The sequence below is a fragment of the Halichoerus grypus genome, chromosome 1 (genome assembly GCF_964656455.1).
Source record: "Halichoerus grypus chromosome 1, mHalGry1.hap1.1, whole genome shotgun sequence".
Lineage (NCBI taxonomy): Eukaryota > Metazoa > Chordata > Mammalia > Carnivora > Phocidae > Halichoerus > Halichoerus grypus.
This window is the reverse complement of record NC_135712.1, coordinates 102,269,838-102,284,889: the sequence shown is the minus strand read 5'-3', so window position 1 is coordinate 102,284,889 and position 15,052 is coordinate 102,269,838. Positions and strand designations below refer to the sequence as shown.

The following is a 15,052-nucleotide window of genomic DNA, read 5'->3' as shown; positions in this document are numbered from 1 at the left end:
GTTTTAAACCTTATTTTGTAATGGTATCATGGGTTATTATATTTTTTTATAATCTGTGCACCCAGTGGCCAGACACTTCTTTTCAAGACTTTAGCAGTTCAGTAAATAGAAAATGTTACATATTCCTAGATTCAAATTAAGTTTAATTTAAAATGCCTTTTTAATTTTAAAATATGCTTTTAATGTGTTTTGTTTAATTTGCAGTTTTACTTCCCACTATTTCCTAATCCATATATCTTGAGTTTTAAATTAAAAATGGGTTGATTGGAGGGGGTGGTTGACAAACTACAGATAATTAATTTTAAAACTTAATTATGTGGGATCATAGGGTAACCTGAACATATTAGATTTCTCCAGGGGAAAAAAAAACTCCAATGGAAAAAAATTAAAAGGCAATAAATTCCAGCTCAGTAGAAGCCCAAACTGCCGAATAGTTTAAGACAGCTTGAGAATACTGTCAGAGCTACTCAAGGCCAGGCGAGGTCTTCAAGTAAGTGACTTTAGAGGTCCCTTTACAAAGCCGCATCACCTTTAAAATTCTGTATTCCTTTGGGCTTTCAGAAAGTAGAAAAAGGAGGACTATGAATATGTACAGAATACTTACCCTTGGCCTAGCGCTGAACTAATTTCATCCTTCCAACAAAACATGGAATTATTCACCCCATTTTACTGATAAGGAAACTGAGGTTCATAGAGGTTAAGTAATGGGCCCAGAGAAAGAAGTGAGGATTCAGAACCTAAGTCCGACGGACCCCAGGCATCCTGAGCTGACCACAGCAGAACGTGTGCCTTCCAGGCCTGGCGAGGGCCTGGCTCCTTGTCTGCTCAGGGGAAGGTTGCCTTTCCTTACTGGATTTTCAGTAATTCCAGAAGTTACCGATAGGTGGCAGTACATACACGTAACAGTGACGGTGCCTGTGTTAAATCGGTAGATTTTCTTTTCCCAGGTTCCCTATCGTTGTCAAAGAATCACTTTACGTGAGTCATCTGAACAATTTTTACAAAGCATCCCTGCCCATTGGAATAAAAAAAGATACTAATGTCAACTATCAGACGAGTTGCTCTTTGCATTCCTCCCTGTGACAGTAATAATGCCAGAGCAGTTCACTGTCGGCTTCCTAAACCTGGCTTAGACAAGTCTCCTTATGATCCCTCGCTGCTGAGGAGCTTCCTTTGCCTTTTCTTCTACCCTGACACACACAGTGGGACTACCAGGGATGCTTGGAAAATTACTTCTTTGAAAACTCTTCATAGCCAAACAGTATGGAAATGTGTTCAATTTCAAAAAAAGGTTAGGACAGAAGTTGTATCTGGGGTCCGCCCTCGTGTGGAACGGACACACCGCTGGGCGACTGTCTGTGGTCACCTCTCCAGCAGCCTCTCTCGTGGAGCAACAGGATTCACCACAGACATCATGAGCTCCGGAGAAGTCTCCACCTCGGAGGCTCTTGTGCTCCAGGCGCTCTGCTGGGTTGCAAGGCTGGGCCCTTCTGACTGGGCTCAGGGTTTCCTTAAGTTTCTCTACGGTGAACCTGTGGTGTATTTTTTTAATGACATAAATGAGCTCCCTTGGGTGGCTTTTGGCAGCTTACTCAAAGCATAGTTTTCCTTCAGACAGCCCTATTCTGTCTATTTGGGGGAGGGAAAAAAGGATTCTTTCTTCAGAGAGCCGTGGCCCTGGGAGGCTGGCTCTGGTGCACTTCTTTGGATTGTCCCCATGGGACAGGACACTAGATGACAGCAGGCTGAGGAGCCCATTCATCTTTATCAACAGGAATGTAAACTCAGTGACTCCACACGTTTTTATTATGCACCCACCATGTGTTTGGTATTGTGCCGGGGGCTATTATATGTGGCCTTAAATTATCTTTCACTTAACATGAAATTGGTGTGAAAAAAAATAATATTAGCAAAAGTTATCATTTATCAGCTTATGAACTCATTAAGTTATCATCATTGTCCTTTAGTAAAAGTTCTCATTTGTAAGTTGGGAGTGATACTGGTCACCCACTTCTCCACGCGAAGAACACCTAAACCTGCTTTCTGTTACCAAAGCCAGACAGTTGTAACGCGTGTCCCCAGATAACAAATAGCTGAGCAGGATTGGTGTCCTGTCTGCTTCCACGCAGGCTGCAGAGTGGGATGAACCTGCAGATATGCTTCGTCAACGACAGCGGCAGTGATAAGGACAGCGATGCTGATGACAGTAAGACTGAAACCAGCTTGGACACCCCCTTGTCTCCCATGGTGAGTCCAAAGCCACCAAAGCCCTGTGTGTGTGCTTTCCTGGTCACCTAGCTTCTTTTTTGTTGCTGTTAGTCAGGAAAAAAACATGGCAGAGATTAAAAAAGGAACGTCTCGTGCCATTTCTTGACATAGCGTGCTCCTAAAATTTGGCAATGAAGAATCAAAGCTGTGATACAACAAGGAGACATAAGCTCTGTTAAAGTTAGCAACTACTTTCACATTAAGCCATGAGAGAAATCACATATGCCCCCAGAAAATTATGCTAGATGCCAGTCCTTCTCCATTGGGCTTAGAAATATTAAGTGCAGACCGGCAGTGGGACACATTTTAAAAGGCAGCGGCAGGGATCCAGGTGAGGATGGGAGCGCTAGCACGCAGAGACGTTGCTCAGAGAAACCAGCAAGATAATGTGCATAAAACATTCCTTACTCATTCCTTGCACACATACTACAAAGGATGACTTAATGATCCAGGCTGCTAATTGCTGGAATCCTTTACTCTCTGTGAAGTCTTTATCACCTTTCTTACCAAAGACCAACCAGCGGGAAACTGTGTTGGTCCATGAGTGCAGGGCAAGGTCAGAACTCCATTGGACGCCTGAGATCCTGTCCACTCCAGAGAACACACTGCCTTAGCTCTGGGTTAAATATTTTGCTGTGTCTGATCCCTTCAGGAAAGTTTTGAGACCAAGAATCAAAGGGACCTCTCGAGTTTATTGTCATAAGTAGATTCTCCCTATTGTTATGTGACTCTGCTAAAATCAGAGTCTGTTCTTGGCACTGAGGAAAGAAACCATCTGCTTTAATGTTATTTGAGATTTGTACAGACCAAATCAGGTGGCGAGTCGCGTTGTTGGAGGGGACTCTCTCTCAGCCACTCTGGGAGGTCCCAGGGACTGCTGTAGCCCATCTCCAAAGATGGCGCCTGACACAGAAAGCTCAGGCCTGCTCTTTTTTCCTTCACAGAGCAAACAGAGTTCTTCCTATTCTGATAGAGACACTACTGAAGAGGAATCCGAATCCCTGGATGACATGGATTTCCTCACAAGGCAAAAGAAATTGCAAGCCGAAGCCAAAATGGCCCTCGCCATGGCCAAACCAATGGCCAAAATGCAAGTAGAAGTGGAAAAACAGAACAGGAAAAAGTCTCCCGTCGCTGATCTCGTAAGCAGTAGACACTGAAACGCCAGAGAATGTTTTGGTGGCTGCAAATGGTTGACGTGGTCCCAGTTCTTTCCCAGAGTTATGCAAACTTGGGTTTCTACAAGGCAGTTTGTAAAAAGTACTGTCATTGAGAAATATTTAAGTTTGTTTCCTTTTCCTTCCTACTGTATCACTGAAAGATACATAAGAGATTACACGAAAGTAAACTGTTTTTGATTCATATCTACTGTATTTCTTAGAGGTGGTATTAGCTGTCAGGGGAATATTTTAGTGTCATTAAAGCAGTATCAGTTTAGAACCTACTGGTTGTGGTAAATTCACTATCGCCTTGGCTGTCGTTCCCACCTTTCAGGGAAGACAGTATGGCATGGTGGATAAGGGCCCTGGGCTTTGAAATCCAGCACGGCCGTTAACTTGCCGCGGGGCTCTGGGCAAGTTACTGAAGTCTCGGTTGTGTCATCTATCAAATGGGAATAATAACACCTTTGTGAGAGCACAATTGTGAGAAGTCAGTGAACAAAGCATCCAAAGCACACAGCACAGTGCTTGTAACATGGTGCAAACTCATAAAGAGCGGATATTATTAATTTTATCCGTGTCATTGGTATTCGTGGAGCTCCCTAGTCATTCATTTGTGGACATGATCACTGACTCACGGTTGTCACAGCCTGTGTTCATGACCAGTCAGATAGCTTTTGATCTGAGTAGTGTAGCATTTTGATGCCAGTAGAGCTTTGGACAACATGGTGTATGGGGCTGGGGGGCAGGGAGCTCGCGCTGGGAAGCTCAGACTGGGAAAGCTGTGGAGCGCAGAACCTGAACGGAAGTGGGTGAGAGCGGGTCTGTCAGGAGAAAAGTGGGTCTTGTGCTCAGTGCACTGGCTGCTCGGGTCACACCTCCATTTCTTCCCTCTGCATCTTCAGCTACCACACATGCCTCACATAAGCGAATGCCTGATGAAAAGAAGTTTAAAGCCCACCGACCTGCGGGACATGACTCTCGGGCAGCTACAAGTGATAGTCAATGATCTCCATTCCCAGATAGAAAGTAAGTGTGCGGGTGCTTGAAAATGGGGTGTCAAGTGTGAAATATCGTGGGATAGTACTACCTCCTTGATTCACTTCCTTTGTCCATTTCCTTGGGTTCCTCCTGCGTGCTGCAAGAGAAGGAAGAGAATCACAAGGCTCTGTTTTTGGTTTTTTTACCGTAAAATGTTCAGAAAGTTCAAGAATTATTCAAGGTTCGCAGAGGTGATAGGTCCTTTTTATTCATCTCAAACCCCCAGCACCTAGCACAGTGGCTGGTGTGTATTTGGCTCGCAACATGTGTTTCTAGACTACAATTTGGTAGTTACACTTCATTAATTATGCAATTATACCCTCAACTTTACTTGTGTATCTCTTCATTTTAGCTCATCAGTCAGATTAAGCTTACTTTGTGGGGACTCCAGGTGGGGAAAATATGTATGAGCAGCATGTGACAATTACAGGATGACAAATTATGGGCCTTTTTCTCCCCAGAATAAAGAAGGGCCTCTCAGAGAAGTGTGCCAAGTAGGTGGCAGATGAGTAGCACTCCCTTGAGGTGGCTGGTTGTGCAGAAAAGGGCAGTCAGTTGCTCGGCCTGATGAGAGAGAGAACATAGAAAATGCTCACTTGGGCAGTGTGGTTAGTCCAACGGAAACCATGTGCCCTCCAACCTTGGGAACATACGATTCTATAAAATTTACAGGTTAAAAACCACCTAAGAGACACGCCAACCAAATGCATTCACACAAACTAACTATAAAAAAGCACTTAAGAGCCAACCAAGGAATTTGTACACGGACTGAATGTTTTATTAATGATTTATTTATGGGGCACCTGAGTGGCTCACTCTTGATTTCAGCTCAGGTTATGACATCAGGGTCATGAGATAGAGCCCCACGTCAGGCTCCATGCATGGAGTCTGCTTGAGATTCTCTCTTTCCCTCTCCCTCTGTCCTTCCCCACCTTCCCCAACTGACAAGCTCTCTCTGAAAAAAAAAAAGATTTATTTATTTGTTTAGGTATGATGGAGGTATTGTGGGTATGTTAACTTTAAAAAAAAAAAAAAAAGAGCCCTGTCTTTAAAGATACATACTGAAATATTTACAGATGAAATGATACAATATCTGAAATTTACTTTAAAATAATCTGGTAGGAGAAGGGGAGATAGATGCATCAAGATTGGCCATGAGTTGATCATTTTTGAAGCTGGTTGGATGCATGGCCATGGGGATTCATTAAATCAATCTCTTTGCGTTTATATCAGTTTGAAAATTTCCAGAGTAAAAAGTGAAAAACTTCATATGGGAAAAAAAATTCCATGCACTATGTGGGCCCTCTACTGAGTGCTAATATAAAAAGCAACTCCATTGGGATTTTTTTTTAATTTTTTAAAAAGCTACCCTGAGAACATAGTGAAAAAAATAGAATTGGGCATATTCAGAGTTAAGTTAATATGTTCAGTGTTGTTTTAAAATCAAGAGAAAGGGTTTGACATTCTAATTAAGAAACCATAGATTCACAGGGTTTTTTTTTTTTAATTCTACTACATTTTAATTTTAGTTGAGAGCAAATTACTAGGACTATAATTCTTTCAAGGACCTAAAGGCTTTCTGATATTTTACCACTGAAACATCTTCCTTTGACTTCTAAATACTAAAATTATCATCTAGCTCCTTTCAGTAGTTGATGAATTTAGACCTCTTCGTATGATTTTTTTCCCTCCCTTTTTTAAATTGGAAACTAGTCTGAACTAAAGGTAGATCAATGCATCGTTTGAAGTCAGGATCTCTAAAAGCATTTCCAAGGAGGACCTAGCTGAATACCTCCTTCCTTTCTTTTATTTCTGGGCCCAGAGCTCTTGCTGCTAAATGAACGCTATGGCCCATGCGTCCATGCGTCCAGACCTAGAAGCTTCGATCTAAGGGTTAAAAATCAGAGAGCCCCTTGCTTGTTCCTGTTTTTCAGGAACAGGAGCTAAATTCACCCAGTGCACTGGTTTCAGGAGGATTAGAAACGTTTCTCTCTCTGTGTGTTTGGTTCCCAGCATAAATCCTAAGGAATCTTTTCCTTGGCACTCATCCGGGATTTCAAGGTCTTACGCATCTGGCTTTCACATAACTTGAGATAGGACTTAGATATTACTGAGAACAGCCCGCCCCGGGGCTGTTGCTTCTGTGGGGCCGTAGGAGGCCTTGGAGCATCTCTCAGGCCCCTCCTCTGCTGGTGCCGGATGTCCCTCCAGCTGTCGGGGGTGGGAGCATCCTCAAGACGGAAGGTGGAAAACTTAACATGGCCCAGACGTTTTTGTTCACATTTGTGCAAAACAAAACCCTGCTTTTTCTAGCAAGCTATTTCCCTAACAAGTAACGGTTTCATTTCCCACTTTAACGTGAATGTCATTGGAAATCCTTCATACTGTGGTCCTTTTCTTCCAACACTTCTGTAATTATGCAAACTCGTCATGTTCTCAAACTGAGGACTTCTCCCGGGCTTGTGAAAGGCTAATAGAAGAATTCCAAGTCTTAGCAAAAGTAGCTTGTATAATGGGTCCGTATAGCTGCACATTGTGACTTAGACGCAGTTTTATCTGTTTTTTAAATGCTCCCTTTTCTTTGCTCCAGGCTTGAATGAAGAGCTGGTCCAGCTGCTCCTCATCCGAGACGAGCTGCACACAGAGCAAGACGCCATGCTGGTGGACATCGAGGACTTGACCAGGTCAGTGATGCCTCACCCTTTCCGAAAAAGGAAAGAAGCCCAGGGGGCTCTGAAGTTTAAGAACTAAGGCAACAGCAAGCTCTAGAGAACTCCTTCCCTTTACTTCCATGAGTAACTCACCTCATCTCTGCTGGTGTCAGCTGTTGAGATGGAGAGGAAGTGCCTAAAACTCCTTTCCAGATGCATTGCTTAAACACACACACACAAATGTGTTGCTTTTTCACAACCGCCCTCCCAGTGCATTCGAATTTCTTACACCCCCACCGAAATCAGGTCAGCAGTTCTGGCCCAGGAGGACTTTTTCCTGAAGGACTGTCCCCCTGGGCAGTCAGCCCTAAGCCATTCCATGCTGGCACGCGTCCAGCACACGAGCAGCCGTGCGGTGGGTGCCACCCAGCTCTCGCTCGCACCTGCCATGTCCAGAAGGCAGGGACACTGGCATCTTTCCACCACACCAGTGCCACCAGATTGCTCTCACTGGGGAGGAGACTCCAGGACTTGAGTTTCCAGCTGGGCCTGGCTCCAAGCACCCCTCTATACAGAGGGAAAGAATGTTGCCTCCCCCGCCCCACCGGGATACAGAAAGGAGGTTAAGGCCAGTCAAGATCTCGCATTTCTTAGTAGTTTTCTTTGTAGAAAAGCCTATCCCCGTAAGTATATAAAGTATATGAAATACTGTGAACGTTCGTATGATCTCATATTTACTTTGCTACCTTTTCTGAGACAGTACATACGAAGTCTTTAAACCAAGAGGTAATAATTACTATTAATCCCAGAAATGGGATTCAGAGAGTAGAAGGCTCCCCAAGGAGAGAAAGAACGCTGCTTGTCACAGTAACATAAGGAATTAACCACACGATCCAGAACCATCCGAGAGAAGCTTTGAAAACATATGTAGGGAAAATGCACTTAGAACCTACCACAGGACCCCTTCTCAATTGTAATGCTGGGTAAAAAAATATTTTTCTAAATTCAGTGTTATAAAAATAGTTTGGGTAGCAAAATAAATGCTATAGAACTATGTCTAGGCTTTTTCTTAAAAAAGACCTACGGGCAGTACTCTGTGTTGTATGCTTTGGATATTGTATTGCCGCGCCCCTAACAAAAAACAAAAACAAAGAGCCAGAAGGCCTCAGACCTTCTTAGTACATTCGTGTGTATCTAAAATGTCACAATAACACTCACATAACATTATTGCCCCTACCCATGTATTCAGGCGCTGCTCCAGCAACCGTAAGACACGTCCCTTTTTGTTTTGTCTAAGAGATTTGTATATAGATACTAAGATTATGGGAAATCACTAGTGAAATCTAAGACCAAAACTTGCATCTTCTAAAGCCAATGTGAGCTCTTTTGTAAACGCTGTGACTTACCTGTGACAGCAGAGAGCTTTCCTCCGCTCCTCAAAGCAGTTCCGGCATTCCTCATCGCCAGGGGGACGCCGAGAGGCCCCTGTCCGCTCTCCGGGTGTTAAGCTAGTCCTTAAGTTTGGTGTGATCATGGGAAACAGGGCAAGCAGAACCGTGGGGTGCAAAGGAGAGGAGTTACTAATTTACAATTGTTAGAGGAACTCTTTAAAGTGGAGCAGGTGGGGAGATGTTTCTATGTCCCTTCCTGGCTACGAGCTGTACCTTTGCTCATGGGGGGAATCTGAGGGTACTTAAACATACCTGAAGGTGGCAAGGTCAGAATTTTGCAGCCAGATCCCAGAAGGCTGAGAGCGACCGGCTGGGAAGTCCCATTCACCTGTCCCCGTCACCTGTCCAGTGGAGAATGAGGCATTCTGCCATTCCAGTGTCAGTGCAGATGAGTGGTTCTCAATTTCAGCCGCACATTGGAATCGCCTGGAGAGATTTATAAACTGCTGACACCTGGGTCCCACCCCGGAGATCCTGATTTAATGATTCTGTGGGGTGGCCTGGGCATTCGGATTTTTTTAAACCTCTCCAGGTGATTCCAATGCAGAGCGGAATTTGCGATGTACTGGCTTAAAGAACACCCCTTTAGGAAAGTGCTCCCTGACTGTCCCCCCAGCCCCCAAGACTGGGGTAGGACCCCCTTCTCGGTGTTCCTGGCAACATGGCATCCCTTCCATGTGGAGCCCAATCATATTGTGTTAAATCGTCTGCTGTTTCTCCTTACTCACTGCACACAGCCCCCTCCTCCATCTAAAGCAGAGGCCACGCCGTTTTCATTCTTTGCTGTGTCCCCAGAGCCCAGGACGGGGCCCGCCTGGCACAGGTCCTTGGTAATGACTGTTGCTAAAAAAGGAGTCCTTGTGGGGGGGCTTGAGTCAAACAAATGCTAATAAGGACTTTCATATAAATAGTTGATGAGAACCTTTTAGTTTTATGGACTAAAACCTTTTCCCTCCTTTGTTTAAAACGCTAATGAAATTCGTGCTTGTATGTATGTATGTCTCAAAATAACACCCAGCTTTCAATATTTTCTGAAACTATTTCCTGTCCTGTCCCTCTCGCTCAGAAAAACCCCTCGCTAATGTGTACGTGCACACGCGTGTGTACTCACATGGATACAGATTTTTAAACTGCTATAGAAACTATAATTTAATTAGCTACAGTGGAATCTGAGCTCAGTAGGCATCAAAATATTTCTTGAGCTGAATTTAAGTGAGTCCCATAAGCTACTTGATGAAAGTGATCAAGGCTGTTCTATACACATAAACAGGGCCGTGACAGGGTCTGCTGAAGGGCATATTTTTTTAGGAATAAAGGGCTGATCTCTTTTTCTCAAGTTCCTTTATTGTTAAATGAATATCACCAATTATTTGTGGGCTGTTGAATGTGGCAAGGACGCTGTTGTCACTTCCCTATTTCTGAAAGTATTTGTGGTTTGTCTCCCCTATTCCATAGATAGGAGACATTCTGCACAAAACCAGTGAGTTCAACTTGACGTCATTGACTACCCAAATCTAGGCAGCACACAAAAACTGCCCCTGAGCCTTTGATTACAGCTGGAAACCACAGCCTTAGATGCTTTCTCTTGCCAAATTTATAAATTCCTAAAATTGTCCTTCAAAACATTTGTCTTTTGCAGACGTCAAACCCTCCCACTCTCTGGGAAAACGTTTAATTAGCGCACTTATTCAGGTGCTGTCATCAGCTTGGCCGTTCTTCCCCCTCTGTCTCCACTGGCCAGTGGCTAGGTTGGCTGGATGTGGGGCTCACAGGCCGTAATAGGGCTCAATGACTAAGAAGACTCCTCCCATTCTACCGCTTACTCTCACTGCCAAGATCATGCCCTTGGGACGAATGTGGGGGGCGGGGGAAGTATGCAAACATGGAAAATCTTGGCATCTCCAGAGACCCACAGTTTGTTAGGAAGACTAGGTTTTGTAAGAGGGGAACTGGATTATTGGCTTTAATTTCTGTCAAGAGCCTTTTGAATGCTTATGTTTGTGTCTGTGTGCATGTTTAGATAAAGCAGTCATGCGGTTCCCTTCTGTCACAACACCTTGTTTAGACTTTTTGCTTAGCACTTACATTCTATCTGCTATCTCCTTCTTTGCTATCTGTTCCCTTTTTGCCCCTCTCCCCTGGAATATACATGCCACGAAACCAAAGAACTGAGTGTCTGCTTACCGCCAAATTCACAGCACCAGGAGCAGTACTTGGCACATGGAAACACATGAAACATTTGTTGGCTGTATTTTCCCAGATACTTCTCTCTCTTTTTTTTAAGCACCGTGCTTTTTCTTCTCAAAAGTAGTGACATCTACCATTCTCAGGTTAATCTAGTGGCTTATTCAATAAATGGAATCGTACATAAAATATACCAATTAAAGAGGGAAAAGCCATTTGGATTAAGTACTGTTACTTAATTCTCTGGGTTTCACTATGAGTAACTCTGAGCCTCAGTTTGGGGGATTGTTGTAGCTGTGGATTAGAAAGCAGTTTGAATCTTCCCCCTTGGCACTAAATGATCGTATGATTCATTTTACAGACATGCGGAAAGTCAGCAGAAACACATGGCAGAGAAAATGCCTGCCAAGTAAAAGAAGCCATCCGACCGAGAGGACAAGCTAGAATTTCTTTTGCTTCCGTGGTTGTAAAAATGCTGTTTCTAAAGGTGGCGCAGAAACAAACGAATATCAGTGTTAGCCATTGATAATGTCTGAAGCTTAACGTCCAGTGACTGGCCTTTGCTTCTTAATTTATTTTAATTTTTTTACTGTGCCACTAAATATCAGGCATTTTAATAAAATATTGTTACAAAAAATGTACAGTACTGACACCATCACAAGTCATGGTTCTCAAAGAGGGTAGTTTTGACTTTATTTTTATTTGTTTAGAGATTTTAAGTTGGAGCAGTATTTTACCACTGACTACTTTCATTCTTCACTGTAGTTTTAAAGAAGAACTGTAAATGACGGTGCTATCTCTACAAGTCAGAAAATACATGCCTGCCTCGTAGTGAAGTTGTCGCTCTCCGTAATACGTACATTTTAATCAGTTTTCAACATTTTGTGAATGTTGACTACCTGAAGTTCATTTTTAGATGTGCTATTAACATTCTGTTGGATTCAGAGGGTTCCTTGAAAGTTTTATGTATAAATATGTAAAATAAAAATTAAAACTTTGTTTCATAGGATATGTCTTTTTGCTCACTAGCAAGCCTGATACTGGCTGTATTTCTCACCTCTTCGCACTCCCTCAACTGAACTCCCCACCGTGAAGCTTTTGTCAGTAAAAAAGATAAAGTACTCCAGAGGAAAGCAATGTGGAGAATTGACAGGAAGACTGTGAAGGGTGTGGAGTGTGTGTGTGTGTGTGTAAGAGAGAGTGTATGTGAGAGTGTGTGTGTGTGTGTATGAGGGAGAGAGTGTGTGTGAGTGTGTGTGTGAGTGAGTGTGTGTGTGTGTGTGTGTGTGTGAGTGTGTGTGTGATCCAAAGAGGACAACCTCAGCAACATCACCACTTCTGTCAGTGCTCAGTTATCAATCTGGAATGTTAGCGCTTTACCATTTACAAGCCCCTGGTCTTGTTAGAGCCTGTTACCACATCAAAACTCCATTTACCAAATTTGCCACATGAACAAATGATGCTGCGTTTACTCTTTTCCCGAGGCCAGTTGTTGCCATGTTTCAGATTTTAACCACTTCTGTTTGGTCTCATGAAGAAACGTGCCAAGTCTAAAATAGATTACAGATTTTCCCCAGTAAGTAGAGTTTCAAAATGGAATAATTAGCTAATGTCCATGCAGGTATTAGAGAATCATAAACTAAAGCGGAGATGCGCAGTCAACATTCCAGAACCACCCACAGACCACCTGGTTTCATTATTTGGTCCATGATGTAATCTGAAGATAGTTTATTTTTGTTTTATTTTTAGTTTCAGGTGTAGAATTTAGTGATTCATCACTTACACAACATGAAGATAGAAGTTTAGACAACTGTCTACCTGTCCCTTTCTTAAAAATACCCAGATAGATATTTTAAGTAAGAGTAATTAAGAGTTGCCAAACTTCAGTCTTCTATTTAATAAAATAGGTAACCTAAAGTTGTAACACTAATCATTTTTTATGGGCCTTAATCAAGTTATTTTTGTTTGGGATGGAAAAATACTATAGCCCATAAATATATTTTGGCTTTTGTGAGTTGGCTATTGAGCAGGATAGGCTGCTCACCAGTGAGTGAAGTGTGGGGCCCAAAGAGGGGTCCTCTCGGAGGTTCGGAGTCCTGCACCAGCTGTCAGTCATCGCCCGGAGTGACCTCAGCCCTGAGAACAGGCCCAGCTGCCGGACCTTTGCTGGGGCAGCTGGGTGAGAATATTGGTCAGTAAGCCAGTCGCTCTCACCTTCAGCCGCTCAGTGGAAGCACCTGGGAACTGTAGAAACACTGGCCCCAGATACTGATTTAACTGGTCCGGGGTGTGGCCTGAACTCGATACTCATACTGAGAACCACTGCCTTAGACATTCTTCTTTTTTAGCTATTTTTGAAATATCTACAATTTTGTCTAATTAAAACACGTTCCTACTAATTTGAAACTTCTGGAGAGAGCTGACCCAGGAAGCGTGCCACAAAAACGCCTGAGCCCACAGAAGCGCAGTAGCGTGACCTAAGCCTCCTGGGTTGTCCACAGCCTCGAGTCTCGACACTAATGCTCAGCCCACCAAGAGAAACTATCCTAGTTTTTTAAATCCTTGCCAGAATTGCCAATTCCAACAAAAACTTAGAAATGAGTTTTTTTCTTTGTCTTCCACAATGCTCTCTGGCTGGAAATGTGTTCTGAAGAAACCCACGGCCTCTCAGTTCTTCAGTTGTTGGAAACGCATGATCATAACCAGAGAGCTCCTAACTGGAGAAGGAAGAGAGTGAGCTGACACACACAAGGGCCCCCGAAAACACCTCTGAGGGCAAAGTGGTTCTCTGCAAAAGTAGAGCGGTTCTTCCCACTGCCCTGAGACCCTCAAGAAGATTATAGCCAGTGTACTTCTCTGCCCCCCTATGGCTGTCACCAAGTGACTCACCTCCAAGGGGATTCTTTCAAGATTGGGTCTTTCCAGTCCTTTTGCTTATGTTTTTCAGCAAGGACTAGGATTATTCCCAACAGGATTCTGACCTGCTCTAGGTCACCCTTCTGTTCATGAACTAGGACCCTTACTAGTTAACCAGGCTTTGTTAGAATGCTCAGTTCCCTGACCTCAGAAATAGGGAAGAGGGCCACCTCTCTCCCTGATTTTAGGAGCGTGAAGTCCAGACAAGAGCACACAGGCTCTGGGGCCAGAGGGCCTGGGCACAAATGCTCACTACCATCTTCCCAGTGATTTGACCCTGAGCGAGTTACTAAAGCTCTGTTTTCTTTTGTTTTATCACCTGTAAATAAGATCTCTCAGGATTATTCTAAAGCTTGAATAAAATAATGTCCATGAAAGCACCTGGCACCCAGTAGATCCTCAATAAATAATTACTGAAAAGAGAAGTAGATGATCAGGGTTTGGATGGAGGAAGCATTCTGTATTTTATCAGTTTCTGAGATTTAAAACACCCTTGTGGGTCCTTTTTTTTCTTGTTTATTAATCATTAACTTACAAAACAGATACTTAAGGAAAAAGTTAAAAACTCCAATCTCTAACACCTCCCTCCTCCAAATATCAATGTTAAAACTTGGAATGTATTCTTACACACTTTTCCCCATGCTTACACAAACAGATACACACATATGGGTTTTGTGTTTCACTTTGTTTATACAAAGGTGGGATCACATCAAACAGGGCTTTGCAACCTGCTTTATCCATGGACATCCTTCCAGGTCAGTATATACAGATCTAAGCCATTCTTTTTAATAGCTGTATAGTAATCCCCTTCAGCCATTCTCTTAAATGATAGACATTAAGGATCTTTCCAGATTTCTACTAAAAACAATGATGCAATCAATAAGCATGCATGTACTTACATCTACTTGTGCTTTCATTCTGTGATCACCTCATTTTTCTTTAACTGTTACTTGGTATCATGTTTAGATACTTCAGATTACAGAAAGCTAACTAAGGTAGGAAAAACCAGGTGAGGCCTCTGCAGAGAAGTTCTGACAAACACCAACTCATTTTCATCTGTCATCATTTCATCTTTAAAGAGCATGGGTATCACTTCCTTGACACAACTGTCTCTCTCTCTATTACACAGCCTCCAAGGGCCATCATCTGCTTCCTGAATACAGGATTTTCTCCATTTCCTGTTTGAGGGTAGAGGCCAGCCTCAGCCACTCCAGTAACTATAGCCCTCAGCACAGAACCAAGGAGGGAGGCTTCCCTGGAAGAGAAAGTCTCTGATCATTGGGACCCACCCTTTTGACAGTGGCATTAACTGGTGGCACTCTAGTCTTCCTGATGTCTGATGCCTCTCCGCTTAGCTGAGAGGTGAGCTCCTTGACCTGAC

The 15,052-nt window shown here is 43.3% G+C and overlaps 1 protein-coding gene across 6 annotated transcripts in view; it reads left to right on the top strand.

Moving 5' to 3' along the window:
* LOC118551455 (IQCJ-SCHIP1 readthrough transcript protein) overlaps positions 1-11,761 on the top strand; it is a 737,664-nt gene extending 725,903 nt beyond the window's left edge. For all 6 annotated transcript variants that reach the window (XM_078069950.1, XM_078069953.1, XM_078069958.1 and 3 more), the window contains 5 exons: positions 2,130-2,247; positions 3,213-3,410; positions 4,334-4,457; positions 7,060-7,153; positions 11,117-11,761. In XM_078069950.1, the coding sequence (XP_077926076.1) occupies positions 2,130-2,247; positions 3,213-3,410; positions 4,334-4,457; positions 7,060-7,153; positions 11,117-11,168 (586 nt within the window). In that variant the 3' untranslated portion in view covers positions 11,169-11,761. The remainder of the gene's footprint in view (positions 1-2,129; positions 2,248-3,212; positions 3,411-4,333; positions 4,458-7,059; positions 7,154-11,116) is intronic.
* Positions 11,762-15,052: the final 3,291 nt, after the last annotated feature.